This window comes from Gymnoscopelus microlampas, assembly GCF_963454915.1.
Source record: "Gymnoscopelus microlampas genome assembly, chromosome: 13".
In the NCBI taxonomy this organism is placed as follows: Eukaryota; Metazoa; Chordata; class Actinopteri; order Myctophiformes; family Myctophidae; genus Gymnoscopelus; species Gymnoscopelus microlampas.
Window position 1 is genome coordinate 28,061,107 of NC_139950.1, and position 25,330 is coordinate 28,086,436.

Genomic DNA, 25,330 nt, shown 5'->3' on the forward strand with positions numbered 1-25,330 from the left:
TGACTTTCCTAATAACACCTTTATAACTGCAGTCTTTCTATGATGTGGTTTCCACAGCAACAGCTAGCTCAGCTACAGAAGGAGAAGTCAGAGATTCTTAAGAACCTGGCTTTGTACTATTTCACCTTCGTAGATGTCATGGAGTTTAAGGTAAGAAACACAAATCCAATCAAAGGTGTATTTTTAAATGAAACTTAGTTTTGCATTGCAAAAAGGAAATAGAAAATAAATGAAGGAGAGAAAATACAGTGGATTATTGAGCTAAAAACTGCTTCCAGGTAAAAGCAAGGCTAATTTAACAGGACTGTCAAAGCACACACAGGTAATGAGAATGATTGTGATGAAGCTGTACAATACCTCCTCCCTACAGGACCATGTGTGTGAGCTGTTGAACACCATTGATGCCTGCCAAGTCTTCTTTGACATTGTAAGTTCAACACACAAATGGTCGGGACAAATTACATGAATCAGTCCACTACTGTACTGTGTTGTGGAGCTGCTACTTCTCCTATTACGGAGAAGTAGTTTGACAAGTACTTGGGAACTGTTCCTTGAGTATCTTGAAGACCAGACCGGCTATCTTGAAAAAAATAAAAACGAAATGCTTAAAATATGTGCGTAATTTTACCATAAAGAAAAAGTATACATCATGTTGTCTTCATGTCTTCCTCTTTCTTTCTGTTAGACGGTGAACTTTGACCTTACCAAGAACTATTTAGACCTGGTGGTTACTTACACCAATCTGATGATGCTGCTGTCACGCATAGAGGAGAGGAAAGCCATCATAGGACTGTACAACTACGCCCATGAGATGACACATGGGGCTAGGTAACTTGCTGCTTTTAGACAACTACATTTCATAGCTGCAGCTAATGATTATTTTCATAATCGATTTATTGATTGGAATCGTGGGGGTGTGTGTTTAGTGACAGGGAGTACCCCAGGTTGGGCCAGATGATTGTGGACTATGAGAACCCTCTGAAGAAAATGATGGAGGAGTTTGTTCCACATGGAAAGGTAGGAGAACTCACACCCACACTGTGTGTGTGTGTGTGTGTGTGTGTGTGTGTGTGTGTGTGTGTGTTTGTGTGTGTGTGTGTGTGTGTGTGTGTGTGTGTGTGTGTGTGTGTGTGTGTGTGTGTGTGTGTGTGTGTGTGTGTGTGTGTGTGTGTGTGTGTGTAGGTCTGTACACTCACTATAGGCACAATGCATAACTGTTGGTTATTAGATACTCATACAGTGTTGTGCTGTTTACGTTCTGCAGTGTGTAATCTAATTATTTTCATATAATAATTTAAATTAGTGTTAAGTAAGCTAATGACTGGGCTAATACTGACAGTGTCTGTCCTCTCCAGTCTCTGTCAGATGCATTGATCAGCCTTCAGATGGTTTACCCCAGGAGGAATCTGTCTGCTGACCAGTGGAGAAACGCCCAGCTGCTCTCTCTCATCTCAGCTCCCTCTACCATGCTCAATCCTGCTCAGTCAGACACAGTGAGTATAGCGGGCATATGAGTGTGTCTGCATGCATATGTGTATGTGCTGAGTGTTTGGTGTCTGTATTAATATATGTCTGTTTGTCTATTTACTTGCTGTATATCTCCGACTAAGGCGACTATAGAGGGCTGCTCATTATGTCATATGGTAACATATTGAGATTTTCAACATTAAATTGTTACAATTGGCAATATTTAAACTATATAATAATAATTAAAGTTAATTTAGAACAACCTGCCATGGTGCAAGATCAAATAAGCATTGCATATTAGCAATGAGCTCTGTGGCCAGTCACAGCCGTTGTTAATTTAGGGGCAGAGTTTGGAAAGGTCAATAGGGCAGACTGTTATAAAGGGAGACATCAGTGCAATGAAAGTGTTTTGATGCCAAAAGACTTGAGATTGGTATTGTCTCTGCATACCTGTAATCCTGGGGTTCTCGAAGGTGGCAAACCTGATTCCTATTCCTGTGCTTTTTCCCATTGCTTCATTTGATTGACCTGGTAGCAGATTTGAACTGGAAACATAATGAAAGTGCCATATGTGTTTCCAGTTATGCACAGAGCCTATTTGCATTCATAATATTTAGCAAAATAATAATTTAAATTACCCCATAAGATAGGGAAATATTGAGACGAGTCATTACATTGCATCCAATGGTGCGATTAAGTCATGAAATAAGGAGGTGCGATTTAACAGCAGAATATGTTGGTGTACAAGTCTCAACAATATGGACATAGTAAACACATTATTAATTCCTCACCTGCTTCTGCTTAGTCTTCATTAATTTTAAAACTATGCATAGGTTACTGGTGTGTAATTCTGTTTTGTATACTGTACATGGTGTTCACCTTCCTGTCTTGTGTTTGTGTTTAGATGCCGTGTGAATACTTGTCTTTGGACACCATGGAGAAGTGGATTGTTTGTAAGTACCCAGCACCCTCTTTGATGTTGACTCTGGTAGAGCCCTGTTCACTCCACAGAGATTAATGATATGAACTCTGAATTACCACAGCTTTGATGTACATGACATCCTTGCTGGTATTCATTTTTTAAATAATTGTCTCCGCCAGGCCGTAAGGCATGGCGAGAGAGTATGTTTTACCCTCCGTCCGTGTGTCCGTCCGTGTGTCCGTCCGTGTGTTACCACCAAATCTCCGGCACCGTTGGCCCGGTCGCTGCGAAACTGTGCACACACACTCCCTGGATGCCAATTCAGAACCTCTGCCTCAAAATTTTCACATGGACCTGTTATAGCGCCACCAGGAGGCCGATTTGTGCAAAACCCATTTTTTCACATTATTCCTACAGTTTTTAACCAAACGTCATGCAAATCGGTACACAGTATCTCTATAGTCATGTGATCAACCCTGATCTGTCCGATTTCCCATATTCCATCCTTATTGGTTAAGGTTGCCATCCAAAGTTTGCAGGATTGGTCCGTTTTGAACAAACTGCCTCAAACCATGAACGCAGCGTGCGATTTCCATGAAATTTCACACGCACATTCCCACTAGGCCGAGGAAGAAATGCCACCCTTTTCACATTGGCCTGTTATAGCGCCACCAGCAGGTCTAATTTAGCAAAACACATTTTTGGAACAAAATGCTTCAAATCATGAATGCAGTGTCCGATTGCCGTGAACGACCTAAGAATAAATGGCACCCTTTTCACATTGGCCTATTATAGCGCCACCAGGAGGCCACAATAACGTATCTGACCTGGCGGAGACCTGTGCTCCGAGGAGCACTTTATCTAGTTGTAATTGTAAAACATTTAAAAAACATTTATTTTTAAACATGAGGAACCTCAAATTACTTCTATTTTTATGATCTATTATTTTCTATGAATTCACTGTTTATTTCCTTCTCTGCTTATTAACTTCTCTCTCTTTCTCTCTCTCTAGTTGGTTTCATCCTGTGTCACGCTGTGCTGAGCAGTGACGCAGCAGCATTGTCTTTGTGGAAGTTAGCTCTGCAGAGTTCCACGTGTCTCTGCTTGTTTAGAGATGAGGTCTTCCACATCCACAAAGCTGCCGAGGACCTGTTTGTTAACATCCGAGGGTAGGCACGCACACACACGCACACACGCACGCACGCACGCACGCACGCACGCACCCACGCACGCACGCACGCACGCACGCACGCACGCACGCACGCACGCACGCACGCATGATGAATGATGATGTTTGTCAACCTTGAGCATTTGTGCTTTTTGTGTCAAAACTATTTTCCTGCCATTTTTTTTCCACAAAAACCCTACCAATGGACAACTCTCATAACCTATTCAATGTCTCTGTATTGGCACTGCTTAACTTCCTCAATGACAATCATTCTACTAAACTGGTAAAGGGGAAGAACATAAAACTTAAACACCTTCATGCCACCAGTTAATCAATCAGTGCACTGTATGTGTCTTTCTCTTCAATTTGTTTGTGTGTGTTTCAGATACAATAAACGCATCAACGACATAAGAGAATGCAAGGAACAAGCACTGTCTCACGCGTACGTATCTCTCCTGGTCTCTCTTTGCCCTCTGTCTCTTCATCTGCCTCTCTATCCATCCATCCAGCCATTAATCCATCCTTCTCTCTTGTCTTTCTCCTTTCCCTCAAAAAATATATTTTACAGAAGGTTTAGTTGACAGTCATGACAAGATATTGAACTAGTAAAGGTGAAAATATGTCTCACCTCCCCTGCTCTCGACCCGTCTTCTCTCCTCTTCCTTCAGTACTCTCATCTTACCATGTTGTCCTGAAGGTGTTAGAATATATAATTAAATGATGTGTCATTGGGTATCATCTATGCTTTTGATATGCAGAGGCTCCATGCACAGAGAGAGACGCAAGTTTCTCCGCTCTGCTCTGAAGGAGTTGGCTACCGTCCTCGCTGACCAGCCTGGACTCCTGGGCCCAAAGGTAATATCTGATGGCACCTTAAAGAGTTGTGCTGGGATGTTTGTAATATGTTTATATGAGTTATTTTGTAGAGCCTGTACAGGACCACGACGTTAGTACTACGAATAATAATAATTGTGATTCCTGATCTGGTACTGGTACCCAGTTTATACAATCTCAAAATCAGATCATTTGAACTTTACGTTAAGTTACGCTTTGTGGAATAATGCCTTTTCAATCGGGGCCAGAATATGTTGACACAGTTTAATAAGGGAATACATATATTCTGATAACTTGTGCGACACTGTCTTCTTATTATAAACAAAGATTTAAGATGAACTTTTCTACTTTCTATGAAATATCTGCATGATTTGGCCCTAGAATGTGACTCCCCAGTTCTGATAAATATAATGATACCAAAGATAAAATGTGTTTGTACTAAGTACTGTAGGTGTTCAAAAAGAGACCCCTCTCTCTTTTACTCTGTGTTCTCCATCTGTAGGCGCTGTTTGTGTTCATGGCATTATCGTTTGCCCGTGATGAAATCATCTGGCTCCTTCGTCACGCCGACAACATCCAGAAGAAAAGCACAGACGACTTCATAGACAAGTAAGCACACACAAACATTTAAACACGCAGATGTGCACAATAGTACAATTGCTACACACTGATACATGATCGCACACACAAGCATTTAAACACGCAGATGTGCACAATAATACACTGTTTGTGTGTGTGTGGTACAGACACATAGCAGAGTTGATCTTCTACATGGAGGAGCTGAGGGCCCATGTGAGGAAGTATGGTCCAGTCATGCAGAGGTACTACGTTCAGTATCTATCTGGCTTCGATGCTGTTGTGCTCAACGAACTGGTGCAGGTACACACACACTCTATCACACTCGCATGCATTGAAAATGTCAGTGTTACAATGTAACAGGGGGAGGGGGGTTACTGAAACTACCCCTATCACCCATCGTTTCCTATTCCTAAACAGTAATATTTATTTGTATGACAATGACAAATAATGGATAAACGAACATACATCAATAACATTAATCACAGTAAGAATGTGTTTTTGTGTTTTGTCTATGCTAGAACCTATCTGTGTGTCCAGAAGATGAATCGATCATCATGTCTTCCTTTGTCAACACCATGACCTCTCTCAGCGTCAAACAAGGTAAACTTAAACTACAGTGTAAAATCCTGAGTGTTCATTTAACTCTGAGCGTGTACAAATGCAACAGGTCATTTTTTATACAGTCTTTGAGTTAAATTAACACTGTGGAATGTACTGTGTATATATAAAGCCAAAAACTAGCCTACTGTTGAAAATTCGCTTAAAACACTATTGCTCTCTCTCTCTCAAAAAAAAGATAAGAAAAATGATTTCACTGGTACAACAGAATAACATTCAGATGTCTTGTCTGCTATTTCCATGACACCAGCAGACAGTCAACATCAACCATTGACTGCTTATGTCAGTGTCAGTGTTAGTGTTGTGGAAAATAATTATTGAATTTGTATATGATGGGATTTGAGTTTGTATGTGATGTGCGAATACTGTTTTAAAAAAACATCAAACATAGTATTATGTATTATTAATAATACGGTAGGACTGTGGTAATTTACCCTCTGTGCACATGCTTGTTCCTTTGTTCCTTATAGTGGAGGATGGAGATGTGTTTGACTTCAGAGGCATGAGACTGGACTGGTTCAGATTGCAGGTACACATACACACTCAGTTGGTAGTCGTTATTCAGGAACATGTGTAAATGTGTCTTTTTTAATCATTTTTTTCCTCAAATTCTATTGTAGTCATGTCAATAAAGAATGCCTCAACAAAAATAATTCTATAATCTTCTGTCTGTTTTTTTTTTTTGTTTCTCCCTCATTCCATAAACCTATTGCCACTTTCTTTACCTCTTTCTTTACTTTTCTGTTCTTTTCTTTTGGTCCTTACTTCCTATTTTCCTTTTCATCTTTATTCCTTCCTCCTTTGTTTCCTTCCCACTTACTTTTCTTTACATGTTTCTTTCTTTTATTCCCTTCTTTCTATCCTTCCGTCCTTTATTTCCTACCTTCTGTCCTTCCTGTCCTTCCTCTAGGCGTATACCAGTGTTTCTAAGGCCAGTCTGGGTATAGCAGACCACAGGGAGCTGGGGAAGATGATGAACACCATCATCTTTCACACCAAGATGGTGGACTCACTGGTGGAGATGTTAGTGGAGACCTCTGACCTCTCCATATTCTGGTGAGAGACACTCAACTAGGCCTGGGCAATTAAACGGTATATATATTTGTTTTCTGGAACAAAAATAATATATATATTTTTGTGTGTGTAGTTTCTACAGCCGTGCATTTGAGAAGATGTTTCAGCAGTGCTTGGAGCTACCATCTCAGAGCAGACACTCCATCTGCTTCCCTCTGCTGTGTACACACTTCATGTCCTGCACTCATGAACTGTGCCCTGAGGAGGTAACACACACACACACACACACACACACACACACACACACACACACACACACACACACACACACACACACACACACACACACAGAAGGAAAAAACACCAAACCATGTCTGTATTGACCCATAGTTAATGTCCCAGTTAATGTGTTGTGTTTTTAGCAGAACATACATGGAGGACTGTAAATAAAGTACAGAAACACCCTCCCACATATCCTGTGCCATTAGGAGTTACGTCCATTTCTTTGAGAATTTTAGCGGTTGGCTAACAACATATTGTGTTTCAGTTTGTGTCTGAAAAGGTTTGTGTTTGTGAAATGACAAGTGTAATTGTAGCCATAGAACAACCCACATAGTGTTAATATTTGTGTGTGTGTGTGTGTGTGTGTGTGTGTGTGTGTGCGTGCGTGTGTGCTTTCTAGCGCCACCACATAGGGGATCGCAGCCTGTCGCTGTGCAACATGTTTCTGGATGAAATGGCCAAACAAGCCAGAAATCTTATCACTGACATTTGCACGGAACAATGTACTCTCAGTGACCAGGTATGTACACACATACTACACCACAAATGAGACAATTGGAATGTAGTACAGTATACATTATTTATTGCCTATTATAATGTTCATATAAGCAGTTTTCTTAGGCCGGTTCTGCTAATGACAAAGTGATCTACCATTAAGGTATTGATGTTAACTGGAATAAGACAACTTTTGTCGGTTCAGAACACAACTTTATTCCTGGCCATTCTGCCTGCACGTAAACAAAGCAGTCACAACTAACCTCCAGCACCTTCCATTCAGCCTGCATGTAAACAAAGCAGTCACAACTAACCTCCAGCCCCTTCCATTCCGCCTGCACGTAAACAAAGCAGTCACAACTAACCACCTGCTGCTTCCGGCCAAGCCTTCGCTATAATAGTCTCTCCATTGCCTCACAGTGCACCACATTTCACACTGGTCATAGCTAACAATAGAAATTGTAATAGTATATTATAGTATTAACTCACCCATTAAGACCTGAGGCCGATTCTAGTTCTGACACTTTCAAGATTTTTCAAAAATGTTACAAAATAGCAGATGTACAAGCTCTGATGCGCTGTGAGCTTGTATCGGCTATTTTTGAATAGCCAACACAAAAACCTAAAATGACACGGATGCTTTCCCGGTTTTAATGGGTTAACATTGGTCAGGGTGGTTCAGGTGTTATGATTGGCCAATGAGGTTGACTTTATATTATAAAGGAATATGCATGTTGCACATTGTTCAGACAATGGCTGACACCGAAGGAGTACCTGTCTATTCGTTTCCAAAGGAAGCAATACATGTATTGCTTGAAAATAAAGAAGCACGCCATAAAGAGAGCAAGTGCATATTATGTTATCAGTTTTGACAGATGGCTAGTGTACACTACAGTAATAGCAGAATTTACAAAACAGATGGTAATTGAGCTGACAACAATAATGGTGAGGGTTCTAAGTACTCATATAAAGGCCCGTTCATTTCCTGGACACCAAATAACTACTGGACATTGTAGCTAGCTAGCTAAGCTAACAGCTGATGTTGAAATAATTATCTTGTATCTCTCCCTAACCCGCTATCATTACCTAATGTTATGACAACTAAAATAGTTAGCCTATGCTATTACCGGTACAATATAATACCAACCAACCGACATCGGATCGGATGTGTCCAATGGTTTTGTTGTCTCCTAGCAATATGATAGCATTTGGATGAATCTATCTAATATATACATGCAATACTACTACTATACTTGTTGACATGGCTTTCTGTGTCTGTGTGTTTGTCTCCAGCTGCTTCCTAAGCACTGTGCCAAGACCATCAGCCAGGCCGTCAACAAGAAGAGTAAGAAGGCCACAGGAAAGAAAGGAGAGCCGGAGCGAGAGAAACCTGGGGTTGAGAGCATGAGGAAAAATAGATTACTGGTCACCAAGTGAGTTATCTGACTGACGCATGCATGCACACAGGAACATTATAATTCAACAATTATTGTAAATCCTTAATGTTGGATTTTTGTCATTTTAAACAAAAAATCTTTCTTTTTCTTATGTTTTCAATTTACTGTGTGAATAAAAGTTTTTTTTTTAAAAGAAAATTTCTGTTAATGTAGACCAGGGTTTCAACAGATCACAATAATGGCACATTACTTCACAGCCTAGTGTGTTATTTCTCGTACAGACAGCGATGTGTTTGTTTTTGAGACATATGCTTTTGTTGTTTTCTTTCAGTCTGGACAAGTTGCACACGGCCCTGTCTGAGCTGTGTTTCTCCATCAACTACGTTCCCAACATGGTGGTGTGGGAACACACCTTCACACCGCGAGAATACCTCACGTCACATCTAGAGATCAGATTTACCAAGTAAATACATACACACACTGCAAGTACACACATGCGTTTGATTGCTCAATGTTACACTGCAACCTCTAAGACCTGCTCTAAATTATCCCCAAAAGAAATATTAGTGTTGTCCTCAAATAAAACTAATGTACAGAATAATCAATTTGTCATCAGGCTTTTGGTTGTGGACAAAAATTACATTAAATTCTGTATTTATTTCTTTTTGTGTTATAAGTGCAGTCAAATGCATTTTTCTAGTTGTCAAAACACATACAAACATACACTTTCATGTCTGTGTTCCTCTGTTACCTTTTATTCGCATGGAAAGCTAAACTGTTTCATATATGTGTCAGGTCTATTGTGGGGATGACCATGTACAACCAGGCTACTCAGGAGATAGCCAAGCCCAGCGAGCTACTGACCAGTGTCAGGGCCTACATGACCGTCTTACAGTCCATAGAGAACTATGTCACTATTGACATTACCCGCGTGTTCAACAACGTGCTGCTGCAGCAGACCCAGCACCTAGACAGCCATGGAGAACCCACCATCACCAGCCTTTACACCAACTGGTAAGATAACCATGGCCACGCTCTAAGCCTGAAACGAATGTGTGTCTACACCTGAATGCATTGCTACTAGCTTTTATTTTCAGTGCGTCTTGTCAAAAGTAGGACGGACATGCCTGGTCTAAGCAAGCATTGCCTCAAACAATTGACTCATGCAAATGATGCAGTTTACGGAAACTTATACAAGACACGTCCCCATAAATCAGTACCGCATCTGCGTCTTACATTATTTTAGACATCCAAAAAACATGTCCACACTGCTTTGTATTGGTAGGAGGTGCAGTTAAGGTTAGGCATTCTTAAGTAAAATGTTTAATTCACAGACATGGAGCATGACACATGGGTGTTGTCAAGTGGCATAAATAGACTATCCACACTGCTAGCGTGGGCCATAATTGTTTACAGCTGGGAGATCTTTACTATGTTTACTGGCTTTAGGGGAGTGGAGTAACTCCCTTTGCCTGTAAAGACTCCACCCAGCCATTCTGCTCTGTTGTGTACAAACTAAAAACTGGTTTACAGTTTTGAGAATGTCCAGTTCATCCCTTGTTCCTCTTGTTCATTTAAATGTATCAAAAAACTGAATATTGAGGTTTGTGACTTTGTTTTATAGCTTGTTATTGATTGTAGTTTTTCTGCTGTTAATATTTCTTGAACCAAAGCATACCATCACTGTGGCTGTGTTGTTTGATCTGATTTTGTTACAATATTCCTTTAAACTGAACAAGCCCAAATTAAGTCCTTTCCTGTGTGTGTGTTGTGTGTGTGTGTTGTGTTTAGGTACTTGGAGACATTGCTTCGGCAGGTCAGTAATGGACACATCGCCTATTTTCCTGCCATGAAGGCCTTTGTCAACCTGCCTACGGAGAATGAACTGACTTTCAACGCTGAGGAATACTCAGACATCTCTGGTACACACACATAAACACAGACACACGCACAGTTTCCCAATAGACTGTAGAACATGTTTTTGCATTATGTGCAGCTACAGTATATCATGGCAGCATGTGGATCATTGTGTGTGCACATCTGTCCGTGTGATTTAAGTGCTAACATGTGTGTGTTTGTGTGTGTAGAGATGCGTTCTCTGTCTGAACTGTTGGGACCATATGGAATGAAGTTCCTCAGTGAGAGCCTGATGTGGCACATCTCCTCACAGGTTGCTGAGCTCAAGGTATACCTACACACTCAAAATCATGGAGTAAAACTACATTTCCCCAAATTCATTAACCCATTAAGACCTGAGGCGATTCTTTAAAAAAAAAAATCAAAATCCTAACAGTTTTTTGAAAAAAATCTAAAAAGAAATGTTTTCAAGATTTTTCAAAAATAGCAGATCTACAAGCTCATAGCGCGGCACTCGGTGCCGCGCTATGAGCTTGTATATCTGCTATTTTTGAATAGCCAAAGAAATCTAAAGTGACACAGATGCGTTCCAGGTCTCAATGGGTTAAAGATGTCTGCAGTCAAAGTCACAGTCTCACCTTTATAAACGTATATCACTTGTATAAATGTTATGTGTTGATAAATACCATTCATAACACTTCTGTTTCTGTGTCTGCAGAAACTGGTAGTTGACAACGTGGAGGTGTTGACTCAGATGAGGACAAGTTTTGACAAACCTGAACACATGGCGGCGCTCTTCAAGAAGCTCTCCTGTAAATACACACATGGCACACTCACACTAAACACAAGACAACTCTTGTCTGCTTATAGATATGCACACAGCTGCACTATTCCAAATGTTGTTAACTTTTATTATAGGTCAAATGCCTACACAGTAATGTAAAAAAGATACATAGAATCTTGTCTACCAATTTTCTGCCATTTTGATGGTAATGATAATTTGACGATTAATGGTGACTAACATTGGCGTGGATGAATGTTATCTTTTAACACATCGGGTGCCGATCACGGTCTGGACCGTGTTTTCACATAGTAGCGCTCTGGTGCCGTTCACGGTCTGAACCGTGTTTTCAGTCTTTTTGTTTTTTTCGTTTTTCTCCACACGGGCGGGGCTAGAGCAGCTCTGGGAGTACCCATTGTGATCCTGAGAAGGCAGGGCCAGATAGATCACCGGAAACAAAAACATGGCTTCCATCCGCTTCCTGTCTATTTCCTTCTTTAAAACGCCTATATCTCCGAATCTGTTTCCGGTGTGGAAAACCGGTCGTGCGCGATCCGTCCCCGTTGTAACTTGTGAGTGAAATGTTATCGATCCAGGATGTAGCCAGGGTCATCGCGCAACATGAATGGATGCTTTGTTTTACGTGGATTTGCTCGTCGCGGAGTCTAAAGCTTTAAACAGCAAAGCGCAGTCAATGGGAAGAATGCTGGCACCCACGGTAAGTTGTTATGAAAAAATGCTGGCACCCGATGTGTTAACAGCTTGTTAAAAGCATGTTCTAGACACAAAAACATTTTTGTACACCTAAAGATGTACAAAAGACATTTAGGTCTTCAGACGTTATTTGGTGCATTTGAAAACAATGCTAGAGGTCAATGTGAAAAAAAAACAGAATCTTGCACACTTCATTTGTACTTTGTAGGCTATTTTAATGTTTCATTTGTGAGATGAATTTGTGAAATGGTTAACTGACACGTCATGTGTGTGTTCCAGCCGTGGACAGTGTTTTGAAGAGAATGACCATTATTGGGGTCATCCTGTCGTTCCGTTCCCTGGCACAGGAGGCTCTGAGAGATGTAAGACACACACACACACACACACACACACACACACACACACACACACACACACACACACACACACACACACACACACACATACACAATTCATGTAGACTTTTTTTGTTTTTGTCGCATTCCTAAGCCAATAAGTTGATAACCGGCGGTGGCTCCGGTAGGAGACTCAACTTTGAGTCTCCTACCACCGGTCATCAAATTATTGGCTTAAGAATGTGACAAAAAAGAAAAAAATCTCCATGAATTCAAGGCTTCATGGGCTGTGTAATTGATAGAAAATAAGTAATTTTTTGGGTGAACTATCCCTTAAGACCTGAGGTCGATTCTACAAATGCCTTCTAAATCAGTAGTTACACTTTAAAGATTAAAGATTTAAAACAAATAAACAAACGAAACAAAAATAACAGATGTACACGCTCGCAGAGCAGCACAAAGTGACGTGCTGTGCTTGTATATCTGCTATTTTTGAATAGCCAATGCAAAAATGTAAAATTCCTGGTTATTACTGGGTTAAAACATGAATAAAGCAATCAAAAATAACTCATTGTTTTAATTTTCTCTCTCTCCTTTTGTCTGTCCCTCTCTCTCACACACACCTCCAGGTTTTGTCTTGTCATATTCCATTCCTGGTCAGTTCAGTTGAGGACTTTAAGGATCACATCCCACGCGAGACAGACATGAAGGTAACATGTCTAGCTAATAACCTGGACTGCTATTGCTCTCTTTTTTTTAATTTCATGGGCAATTAGTTTTTCTTCTGTTCATTTGCCATTTGTAAAACATTTGGCAATGTTGTTCATGAATCATTCATGTTGGAATGTAATTGTTAAAACGGGTCTCTACTGCTCCAGAGTCAATAGATACTTACAGTAGTATATCTTTCTTATGCTTGGGCGATATACTGTACAAAATCTTCTCTCTCCTTTGCAGTGCTTACCAAAAATATTCTGATATATATTATCATATACCCATTGCCAGCCTTCATACCCTGGGTGAGGGGGTGATAAGCTTGCACTGATTGGTCAGCCACCATATCAGCCCTAGGCATAAGCAGCTGACTGATCAGTGCAAGCTTAAGTGCCTCTGCACTCTGAACTGTCAGTGTGAGTGACCTCGCTGCTTGAGCACACATGGATGAAAAACACGGTTACTGCGGATGGTTTGGTCAATTTCTTGGCTGAGGAAACACTGGGGTTTATCTAGGCGCAAAGGAACTAAAACAGAGCGGACAATGTGCACTTTGATAGTTCACAGAATGGTTGCTTAATGGCAAATAAAGTTGACAGTAATGTTAATATATGAAGCCAATTAAAGTTTTAATGAAATGCTGTCGTCTTTGTGAATGAATAAGGATACAAATTATGACAGCTCACAGTTAAGGCTGCAGTTTTCCTGTCATTTATTATCAACTCTTTTGAAATTGGCGCCGGAGATCTTGCTGTTTCAATCCTGCTCTGCTCTACTACGACTGGCTTTCTCCCCCATTTACACACACTTAATTGTTAATTCCATTTCATGAATGAACCTAGATTTCCACTTACGACCAGCTACACATGATAAAGTGGCCTGGACATTGTGACAACTGTGACAACATCCCCTTCGTTCGGGGTAATTAAATGTGCTTTTATCACAGGTGGCCATGAACGTCTATGAGCTGTCATCAGCAGCAGGTTTGCCATGTGAGATCGACCCTGCCCTTGTGGTGGCTCTGTCCTCACAGAAAAGTGGTGAGATACTCACAAAGACACACACACACAATACCCCATCTCCTATTGACTAGGGATGGGTTTGAAATGTCTAATATTCAAATATTAGTTTTACATTTAATGTATGTCTCTCTCATAATATGTCTCACTCATAAACTTTGTGTGTGTGTGTGTGTGTGTGTGTGTGTGTGTGTGTGTGTGTGTGTGTGTGTGTGTGTGTGTTTATAGAGAACATCAGTCCAGAGGAGGAGTATAAGATTGCCTGCCTGCTCATGGTATTTGTGGCTGTTTCCTTGCCAACACTAGCCAGCAATGTGATGTCCCAGTACAGCCCTGCTATCGAAGGTATTTAATGTGATGTTTCAATACAGCTCTGCTATAGAAGGTATTTAATGTGATGTTCCAATACAGCTCTGCTATCGAAGGTATTTAATGTGACAAAATAGGACTGGACATTGGAAGCGATATGAAACAATGTTTGGCATCGACTGCCCACTTACAACCAATACAATTAATTTCATTGGCAGACAAAAAGCGATCAATGATGTATAATATAAATGTTCATGATTGGAGAATCAGGTTGTGCTATTGTTGTATTTCTTTGTCCACTTTGCTTCTTGATACTACGGTCCTGTTCTGTTATGTGATGAACAAGTGCACAATGTGTTGCATCAGGACGCATTGTGAGCTTTTAGATCTGCTATTCTTGCTATTTTTTTACATTTTTGAAAAGTTTTGAAATCTTGAGAAAAAAATGATGTAGAAAAAAGTATTGCTGAAACTTGAAGCACTGGTGAAAATGTCTCCTTAAAAGCTAAATTAAACATTGGTAGAGGTATGTAGTTACCTGTGCCATGATATGTCTCCAAATGTTGGTGAGATACCGTCAATAGTACCTCCAGTGATTAAAAATCATTCAATATCATCTCCCCATTGACTTACTGTAAATTGCACGGTGAAACGGGTCTCAAATTGACTCTTTTAGCTCTTTTTGAAAGTCGGAGGAAGTTGATGCTATTTTGGATTACAAACTTCCAAATACAGTAATATTTTGAGTTACATTGTGGTAACAACACAACCCAAACCTCTACCAAAGCGTAATTTTGCTTTATGTGAAGCAATATAAAAAAAAATTACGAGAGGTTTCAACTTCCAACCTATTCTTTTATCTTACTGAATTCTTATATTGTATATTCTCAACATTGTAATGAACTTAAAGCAGCATTCTACGTGAGAAAGATGCTCTATAAAATTGACAATAAATTATCCTTATTGTTGCAGGTCACTGTAACAACATCCACTGCCTGGCTAAAGCCATTAACCAGATCGCTGCAGCTCTGTTTACCATCCACAAAGGAAGCATAGAGGACCGCCTCAAAGAGTTCCTGGCCGTAAGATATGCGCGCGCACACACACACACACACACACACACACACACACACACTGCTTAGTGAATTTAATGTCATAATTGAGTCAATTAGTCATTATTACTTGGCGACTTCACCGATTTATAAACTGAATCCTAGTTTTGTTGTGTAAGAGGAGATGACAGGACATGTCCTCACAATATAACCATTTATTAATTTGTCATGTAAGCCAGGCTCTCATTATCAACACAACACATATCAACACCTTAAGATCTATTGCCCATATGTGACTATAACTGGCATTTTCACATGCATATAAACACATGCATGCCCTTAACGTCCGTCACACGAAACAGCCTCTGTGACTTTTCCACACACTACTATACAATGTTCATGGTCATTCATTGCCATCAGTTATGATAACTACAAGCAATTCATCCTGTGCTAATAGCACACACACATACTGTACTCGTATACTGTCTATTTGTGTAACACAAGTCAATTTGTCATTTATTAGCTGGCGTCATCCAGTCTACTGAAGATTGGCCAGGAGACAGACAAGATGACGACACGCAACCGAGAATCTGTCTACCTGCTGCTAGATATGGTGAGTGAGAGTCTGTGAGACAGAAAAGAGAGCTTGTTGAGAGATATTGGCGCAAGGTGAGACATGGTGAATAAAAGAAAATAATTAAAATATAAAATCCTCCCCCAAAACCTTGAATGCTGAACGGGCACCTTAAGGTGGAATTATTTGTATTTAAGATAGAGCTATAAAGGCGTAGTTAAGCTTGATTTATATATAATTGCACGATGGTGTCGCCCAGTTACGATGTTGGTGGTGGAAATGTCTCTCCTTCGCCCTGACTGTTAAAATTTGCTTTTCAGTCATTTTTTACACAAGACATTTTGAGATATTTGCTATAAATACACTTGAAATGTAATGAACATGAAATACAATTGTTCAGCTGCAGAAGCCATTAGGCAAGGAATAAGATTATATGGAACTATGTGTTGATAAAGTGATGGACTTAGAAGAAGAGTTGTATCTTTATCTGTTGTTTCTGTGTTTGTGACAGAGAACTACTGTTCTCTGTCACTCCTTTGACTCATTGTATTGCAAAACGGGTTTGAAAATGTGTACACTAAGTAGCACAATTATCGCACAAAACGTTATAAAATAAGATATATAATAAAATAATCGTTCTGATACCGATACAATGTTAGAAATGCCTCCGATAAGGATAATTCCTTTTAACAGGTCGTTCATGAAAGTCCTTGCGGTCTTGTTTCCAATGAGAACCTGTGAGCAATTAGGGGTTAAGAGTCTTGCTCAGGGACAAATTTCATTTCATCGACACATATGCTGCCCTGGCCTGGAATCGAACCTGGGGCAACCAGGGCCTCTGGCTCCCTTGGCGGGCTCACTAACCACTCAGCTATGGCCGCCCCTCAGCGATACTGCTTAAAATGCTGGGTATTGGCATGTACGTTGAGTACGATCTAATATGTAATTTATTGCATGATAACTCATTTATGCTGGTGTAAAAATGTTCAAATCAGTTATTATTGAGCATAGTCTCACGTTGCCAGACAATCTGAGATCTCTGCCTACCTCTGGTGACATCTAAATGAAGTTTCTAAAACTGTTCTAAACAATTAGGAGATGTATTTTTTTAAACAGCATTACAGAACCAATTCAAAGTTTTTAGGGTGGTGCTTCATATTGGGATATGATTTGTTTCCAAAGCAGTGGGCATAGGTTTGTTAGTTGCAGTTCTCGCCGCTGTTCTGGCAACTACATTATATTTAAACCATTACAATGAACGGAATCGCTTCTTTTGGGTGCTCACACAGAAGCAACAGATAAAGACGATCAAGAATATTTGGCCTTACATCATAGTGAGATAGCTACACAAACCAAAGTTCAACATTTCTTTAATCAAGATTATGAGTTTATAAGGGTAGAACTTTTTTTATCAACTGGTTTAGAGAATTACTATATAGACTAACATATTCTGGTTACACTAATATAATGTGTATTTCAGATTGTCCAGGAGTCTCCATTCCTCACTATGGACCTACTGGAGTCCTGCTTCCCCTACGTTCTCCTCCGTAACGCCTACCATGCTGTCTACAAACAGAGCATCAGTGCTAATGCATAGACACGCACACACACACAATCTATAAATAAAGTATCAGTGCATAGACACACACACACACACACACACACACACACACACACACACACACACACACACACACACACACACAACTACTACGCTGTCTACAAACGGAGCATCCGAGCAAAAGCATAGGCGCACACACACATCTACCATGCTGTACCAAGTGTCAGTGCTGTGGCATGGACATGCACAATAGTATTTGTCTATGTGACAGCATTCTAGTGACATACTATGCACAGATCTCACACACACACACACACACACACACACGCACACGCACACGCACACACAGTCTATAAACAGCATCAGCACATACACCTACATATATCCCACACACCCTAAACACATTTGAACATTAAACATTTAGGACAACACAACATGCACTCAACATACACTACCCTGCTGGTTACAAACACACTACAAATATCTAAACACACACCTACTCAACAGCCCCTACAGTTCAAAAACAATATTAGTTTGTGAGTGCAATCAAACTAACACTAAAAACATTACTACGTGAACACTATGAATGCACACGTGATGCACAAATAAATGCAAACCATCTGCGGCACAACATAAAACATCAAATTCAATCAGACACAAAACATCAAATTCAATCAGACACTGAACACAATAAACACTAACACACACACACACACACACACACACACACACACACACTAGCTGGATAGACCTTGGGGAACATTTTCTTTTCCTCATGTTGCTGTGGACCATAACCATCGCAGCATGTATACATTTTGTTAGTTTAAAAGAACAAAAAGTATATATATAAATATATATATAAATGATGTTACTAAAATATTCCATTATCTGACAAAAAATATTTGATTTTTCCGATCTGAGCTGACAAGTGTATTTGTGGTGACGGATTCCCATGTTTTCTCTTTGGAAATGAAATGATTTTTGATGTAATATTGGGGTTTTGCTTGGTGGGGGGTGGGGGGGGTGATGTATAATGATAACTGTTGATAATGAAAGACATGTTAATATAAGTACACTTACAAACGTAACGGACACAAATCTTTCAACATTTCATGATAAAAACATGGTGATGTTTTACTTTTTTTTTCTAGCTAGTGGTAACAACAAATTTTGTGGGTAAAAATGTGTATTCTACTTTGATGTGAAACTGAACTTGTCTGTTTTTACAGTTTATGTTGTTTTTATGACGATGATGATGAATATTATTTTCCAAATGTGTTGACACTAAACCTGTGCATCAAGGCTGGTGAATAGAGTGATGTTACTGGCTGATATCATGGTAGACCCTCTTTGGATATTCTGGAGACCGTCTAAACTGATTCAGTGACTGCTTGCTTTCAGATATCTGAACAGATTCTACAGACAGTCTATATGTTGTGACAGTCCAATGTCCCATACTGTATACTGCATTAATACTACAGTTGTAGAGACAGTAGAGGCCCCCATTCTGCTATAACGTAAAAAAGAAAAGGGAAATGATCAGGGAAATCAAATCACAATTTTGTCCTAAAAATAACTGGTTTGCCAGATCATTCCATGCAATCTGGGATGCTGAAATATGCATACATGACATTGCAAAACCTTCAGCACACTTGCTTCTCATAGCATCATATTTTGCCACATACCCTTTATTTGCCTTGGTTGGGGTGGACGGGAAGATAAAAGGACAGAGCAGGTGATACTATAACAAATATCAGCTGATAATTTATCGCCTGAGGGTTTATATGCCGAGGTGATAATCTGTTCAATCTACTGAGCATAATTACAAACTTCTGCTGTTGACCACTGATAGGGCATCAAGTGCCTTGCACAAGGGCACCTGGGCAAGTTGTTTAGGAATGGGGGGAAGAGTTTCTCATTCTTGATTCACTTTGAATTACTCTGCCCATCCAGGTAATTGTACAGGCATCCTTTACAATTTAGGCTCTTAGCAGAGGTTATTACAGAGGTTATTGCCTCAAATACTGTTCCTCTTATGCCATTCTACCTTCAATAACGCTACAGAGAAGTACAATTGGGGACAGCAGTGAGCGCTGATGTATTGATGGGACGCGTCTGTAACTAGTGAGCATTAAGGATTTACTAAAGTAAGACGTAAGCAAACAGAGATCACACTCCCAGGCCTGTAGACTCCTAAAAGCCAATTGCCAAATGAGTTTTTATAGCAGTTCCACAGAAATTTGAGCTACAGTCATTTGTATTTGGACTCTCCCAATTTTGCAGTGCCAAGTTCCTTCACTGTTGACGTGAAACGGTTACGGTTGTTACGGGGGATTAGAACAGACGGCCTAGAGAGCGACATGTATAAAGTACATTCTTATTTTCTTACCAATGCATGGCAAGGGCTACATATAGAGACACTCACAAACCATGCTCCCTTTATGTGTTGGCCCTCTGCTTATGTATAAGTGGGCTATGTCTTTAAACTCATATTACATACTATTTAGTAGACATCTTTAGCATACTTTTAGTTTTAATACTACTGAAACTCCAGAGAAATAACCAATTTGCTCGGTACATGTTGCGTGAATGCAGAAGATGCAGTCAAACCATGGATTGAGATCGATTGATGGTATGCAATAGGAATACACAAAACGGGTTCATACCTTTCTACTACATATTGGTATGTAGTATGTGTATTGCTACTGCATACAATTAGTGGATAATCTTAATATTCCTACTGTGTACTGTTTAGTATGTAGTGTAAGCATGAGGACATTCTGCCATTTACAGAGTGGTTACAGTTTTCTCTAACTTCTTTTTTTGTGTCTCATTCCACCGTGTATCTTTAATGACATACAAATAAAGTAAACAAACTGTATTGGTGTGTTGCTGTTGAGGTGTCCGGGGTACTTTTTCTCTTTGCAGAAGCCTCAATTGATGTCAACTACAAACTATTGGATGACTTTGCTTCCAGATTATAATTATAACAGTATCATCCGCCAGTGGCCTTTATCGTTCACTTTTTAGCCATGGCTTTTGTATTGCTATTTCTTTAATGTCAATACTCTCTGAATGAATCCTAGTTGAGAGTGTGTGATGCCACATGAATCATAGTCTTTCTGTGCATGTAATTAATGGAAATCTATGGAATGCTTAAAACTGAGAGAAATATAAAATGTGTATTCAGAAGCCTGAAGTAATTACATAAATAAACCTCTGAGGAGGTGACAGAATCCACAGTCAGCGGGTTTTGTGTACAAAAACAATACACTGCACGTGGACATCATTTTTGTAAATATATTATAACTTTATTCACAAACATCTCTTTAACAAGTTCATCACCTTCTGCAATAATAACTTAAATGTTAACTCCATTAAAATGAAATTATTTTGATACACAAAATGAAGCAGTATCGTGGCATGAATGAATGGAAAGAGAAGAGAGGGACAGAAACAAGTAGAAAGTACTGTAGGTGGCTATGAAGAGAGCAAAGACGACTATCGGGACACCGATTCTGGGCTTGACACATCCTCTTTGTGGTCACATAAGTCTAAATGAGAGAAAGGGAAAACAGAACCATTTCGTGCTTGTTTTATGGCCATTTAGATTTTTGCATATTTAATCTTTAAATATAATTTCAAATGTATTTCTCTCTTGACCAAATGGAATTTCGTGTTACAGCTTCATAAATAGTTCATTAATCAAATTCATTCTCCTTATAGATCATATAATCAACAGAAATGCAAAAGTGTGGTGAGTCCATTACTGTAAAATTCTTACACAATTTTAAGATAATTAGAAGGTCAGATCTGGATGCGCACACACACACACACACACACACACACACACACAGTGAACCAACATGCACAGCACTCAGACTGAATCAATAAGACAGTTAGAGGCTTTTACTGTCTCCGCTTCCCGGAACTAAGTAGTACACTCACTCACTCACTCACTCACTCACTCACTCACTCACTCATTCACTCAGCCACACACAAACCCATTTACACGCAGACATTCTCAATCACACAGATGTACAGTACAGTCACACACTCACATACACATACACAGACAAAAATGTAAAGCTCTCATGAACCCTGACCTCACTTTCTTTTTGTGCTAGGCTGATTGATATGATAGAACTACAGCTCTTTCTAGCCTCATCAGGGTTCCCTTACTATAGTACAGCAGAATGTCTTCACAAAATGTACAAAAACAACTGAAAAATCATACTCTATTATTATTTTTATTTACAATATGACTTAGTGTACTGTATACTGTCCCCACAAAAGTAGACCAATCACAGCTCATATCGCCATGTGTATGACATCTCGACCCCAACATGGCATTGCCGCGATCATCTCGAGTGACTCAGATATTGGATTAGCCATTACCAGCGGTTTGTAAAATCTGTCAACACGCATTATTCTTTTTAATTGATTTCTCTGTAAATGGACTGAGACATAAAATATGACAAATAAAGTGTCCCCATATCTCCTCTACTGTATGTAGATGATTCCATTTTGCAACGGATAGCAGTTAAATCTATTATTTTTCACAGCGATAGAATGCCAGATGAACACATGCAGTATATCCTTTGACTGATCTATGATCTACCCTCTGACCGAGCACTGGTTTGGCAATGGACTTCCTTTCAATCCTTTCAGTTGTTTAAATTTTCATCAGAACAATTTGTTCTGACGATGATAGAAAGGATAAAAATGACATAATTAAAGTGTTGGGATGCAGTGCAGTGTTGCATGGAGTTTATATGTATTTATTTATCTATCGTGTATTTATTTATTTTTATTCTTTTTCTCTCTGCTGCACCTGCCAAAAGGCCTATATACATTGAGAACTTTTTCTCACTGCACTTCATATTTTATATTAATGTCAGTGTGTTTTTATTCTTGTTACTGATTTTATTATATTCTATATAATCTTCAGATGTATGTAAAGCACTCGTTATTGTATATCCATTATTTCACTGCTCATTTTCTTCCAGTCAAAACATAGTAGGCCTATTAATCAATTTCATAATGGAAGTCAAGTGGGGCTCTGATCAGTAGTATAGTATGCCTTTTAAAAAGTTTTTGATTACATAGTACTGTATATTAATATTAAAGGTACAAAGCAGTATATCCATAACAGACTTGACTGAATTCCAAGTAATGAGCTTAAATAAATAACAATTAATTAGACAATATGGAAAATAGTTTATCATTATAAACTTAAAAGCCTGAGCTGGACCATTGCATTTCATGATAGGTTGGATATCCCTTCTTTTTGTGGAATGACCCTATTATGGGTATTGAACCCAGTATCTTTAAAGCCACACCTATATTCACTCACTGTACCCTAACAGATCTTTGTTGCTGTTGCAGGTGCAAAGAGTAAATTACCATCCATAATGGGTGGAGTGTAGGTGCTCTGCTTCCTCTGAGAGACTCCGAGAACCTGGAGAACAGAACACATTTGAGCTTCACACAGGTGCAGTAAATCACATTCTAACTCTATGCTAATTCAGATCCCTGGTCAGATCTACTGTAGCCTACTACTGTCTACTAATAATCATAATCTGATCCCTGAACAGATCTACTGTGTAAATATGGAGGAAACGATATGTGTTCAAATGTATGTGTTCAGTAATGGGGAAAAAAGTGGTTCTGTAAAATAATTAAAGGTCAGACATGTACGTATATTGATGAATTATAAGAATCAGAATTCAAAGATTCAATAATCAAAAAATATATTGTACAACTTGCACAAGTAATGTGCAAACATGCAAAACGTTAGTCTGTGCAGACCTGTGTCATGTCACTGGCAATGTGCTGGTCTCCATCTGCTGAGAGGTGAGATGCAGAAGCAGAAGTTAAGGCAATGTACCATGGTTAGTTAGTTAACTTAGATCTTTCAATACAATATTGAAATAAAACTGTGCAGACAAGAAGACAGCTGTTCAGAATATCAGTGCTGGATTATATGCAATTCAAAACATTTACATTTGTTTGTCTCTACTAAAGTCAGATTTCAGAATAACTCTGCTGTTGTAAATGTCAATTCAAATTGAAAATCAAATTATACTAGATCCCCAGACCCACTTTGAAATTATATTCCTATTATAAACATGGGCTTATGTACAAAACACAAACATCAGTCCCTCAATTATATTGGTAAATGGCCTGCTAGTAGCACCTTCTTCCAAAGCACTTTAGCTAAACAGCCATGCAAAGCACCAGCCTTTCAGGCAGGGATTCAGTGTCTTTTGACATGAGGAGTGGGATTCAAACCAGGAACCATCTAGTTCCCAGACAACCACTCTACCTCCTGAGTCATTGGAGGCAGTGGCTGAGGTCATAAGGTGGACCAGCCAGGACAATTTTATTACTATTCAGTTCCTGTGGAAGGACTAATAAGAGCTGAAAATTGGCTCAGATGATAAAACACACGCATGCACGCGCGCACGCACGCACACACACGCACACACACGCATAAAAATGCACATGCACGCACGCATACACACACACAGTTAAGTTTCCATCAATCCAGTAGGAGCACTGAGACCTGTTACCGACAGCTCCAGCAGAAATCTAATAAAGATTCCATTACAACTGCCTCTCTCTGTCAATCTGTCTGACTGTGTGCCCTACCTGTTCCACTTTGTTGTCCATAGATCTGCAGTGTGGCAGGTGTTGGTCTTCTACGACGAATCTGAGAGAGAGAGAGAGAGAGAGAGAGAGAGAGAGAGAGAGAGAGAGAGAGAGAGAGAGAGAGAGAGAGACACACACACACACACACACACACACACACACACACACACACACACACACACACACACACACACACACACACACACACACACACACACACACACAGAAGATGAAAACATACACTTTTAGAACTAATTTATGCTTTGTCATATGACCATGTTGCTGACATGTTACTGACAACAAATGACAATAAATTAGTTTGAAAATCAAAGTACATTTTTACATTAATGCATTAAATATGACACGCTCTACCAGAAGATATCACAATATCATTAGTCTTATTATGTGAAATCACATTCACATGAAAACATTCTCGATCTCTCTCTGTGTCACACACACACACACACACACACACACACACACACACACACACACACACACACACACACACACACACACACACACACACACACACACACACACACACACACACACACACACACACACACACACACACACACACACACAGAGACAGACAGACAGACAGACAGACAGACAGACAGACAGACAGACACGATGATAATAAACATTCGCCCTATTCAAAATACAAACACACAAGAACGCTACAACTATTTTCCTTTCTCACTCTCTAGCTCCCTCATGCATATTCTCTCAGGCTCACTCACTCACATGTTCTGCAGCTTGTGGGTCCAGCTGTCCCTGTAGCAGAGGAACGTCGAACTGGATCTTCTTGGGGCTGCCGGGCTCCATTATTTCTGACTGAAAGATACAGAAAGACAGTCGACAAGAGAGAGAGAGAGAGGAAACAGGGGAACGGGGTGTGGGAAGGGAGGGAGAGTTAGAGGGATAAGAGGAAGGGATATATGAGAGAGAGAGAGAGAGAGAGAGAGAGAGAGAGAGAGA

The 25,330-nt window shown here is 39.7% G+C and overlaps 2 protein-coding genes across 6 annotated transcripts in view; one reads left to right on the forward strand and one right to left on the reverse strand.

The window, feature by feature from the left end:
* Positions 1-20,573, forward strand: part of nckap1 (NCK-associated protein 1) — a 36,179-nt gene extending 15,606 nt beyond the window's left edge. For 2 of the 5 annotated variants that reach the window (XM_084076300.1, XM_084076303.1), the window contains 29 exons: positions 58-150; positions 371-427; positions 686-828; positions 927-1,017; positions 1,356-1,493; positions 2,372-2,420; positions 3,402-3,558; positions 3,943-3,999; positions 4,316-4,412; positions 4,894-5,000; positions 5,138-5,270; positions 5,489-5,570; positions 6,059-6,117; positions 6,499-6,644; positions 6,736-6,868; positions 7,285-7,404; positions 8,673-8,812; positions 9,108-9,239; positions 9,572-9,790; positions 10,568-10,698; positions 10,864-10,961; positions 11,352-11,445; positions 12,408-12,490; positions 13,093-13,173; positions 14,124-14,217; positions 14,425-14,541; positions 15,478-15,587; positions 16,081-16,170; positions 17,612-20,573. In XM_084076300.1, the coding sequence (XP_083932426.1) occupies positions 58-150; positions 371-427; positions 686-828; positions 927-1,017; positions 1,356-1,493; positions 2,372-2,420; positions 3,402-3,558; positions 3,943-3,999; positions 4,316-4,412; positions 4,894-5,000; positions 5,138-5,270; positions 5,489-5,570; positions 6,059-6,117; positions 6,499-6,644; positions 6,736-6,868; positions 7,285-7,404; positions 8,673-8,812; positions 9,108-9,239; positions 9,572-9,790; positions 10,568-10,698; positions 10,864-10,961; positions 11,352-11,445; positions 12,408-12,490; positions 13,093-13,173; positions 14,124-14,217; positions 14,425-14,541; positions 15,478-15,587; positions 16,081-16,170; positions 17,612-17,728 (3,168 nt within the window). In that variant the 3' untranslated portion in view covers positions 17,729-20,573. The remainder of the gene's footprint in view (positions 1-57; positions 151-370; positions 428-685; positions 829-926; positions 1,018-1,355; positions 1,494-2,371; positions 2,421-3,401; positions 3,559-3,942; positions 4,000-4,315; positions 4,413-4,893; positions 5,001-5,137; positions 5,271-5,488; positions 5,571-6,058; positions 6,118-6,498; positions 6,645-6,735; positions 6,869-7,284; positions 7,405-8,672; positions 8,813-9,107; positions 9,240-9,571; positions 9,791-10,567; positions 10,699-10,863; positions 10,962-11,351; positions 11,446-12,407; positions 12,491-13,092; positions 13,174-14,123; positions 14,218-14,424; positions 14,542-15,477; positions 15,588-16,080; positions 16,171-17,611) is intronic. The other 3 variants (XM_084076302.1, XM_084076304.1, XM_084076301.1) reach the window with 2 other exon arrangements.
* Positions 20,574-21,109: 536 nt separating this feature from the next.
* On the reverse strand, positions 21,110-25,177 carry ppp1r1c (protein phosphatase 1, regulatory (inhibitor) subunit 1C; the record flags this gene model as incomplete). The annotated part of the gene is made up of 5 exons (XM_084075583.1): positions 21,110-21,246; positions 23,099-23,153; positions 23,504-23,541; positions 24,347-24,407; positions 25,097-25,177. The coding sequence occupies 5 exons, from the start codon at positions 25,175-25,177 to the stop codon at positions 21,194-21,196; spliced, it is 288 nt and encodes a 95-aa protein (XP_083931709.1). The 3' UTR covers positions 21,110-21,193.
* Positions 25,178-25,330: the final 153 nt, after the last annotated feature.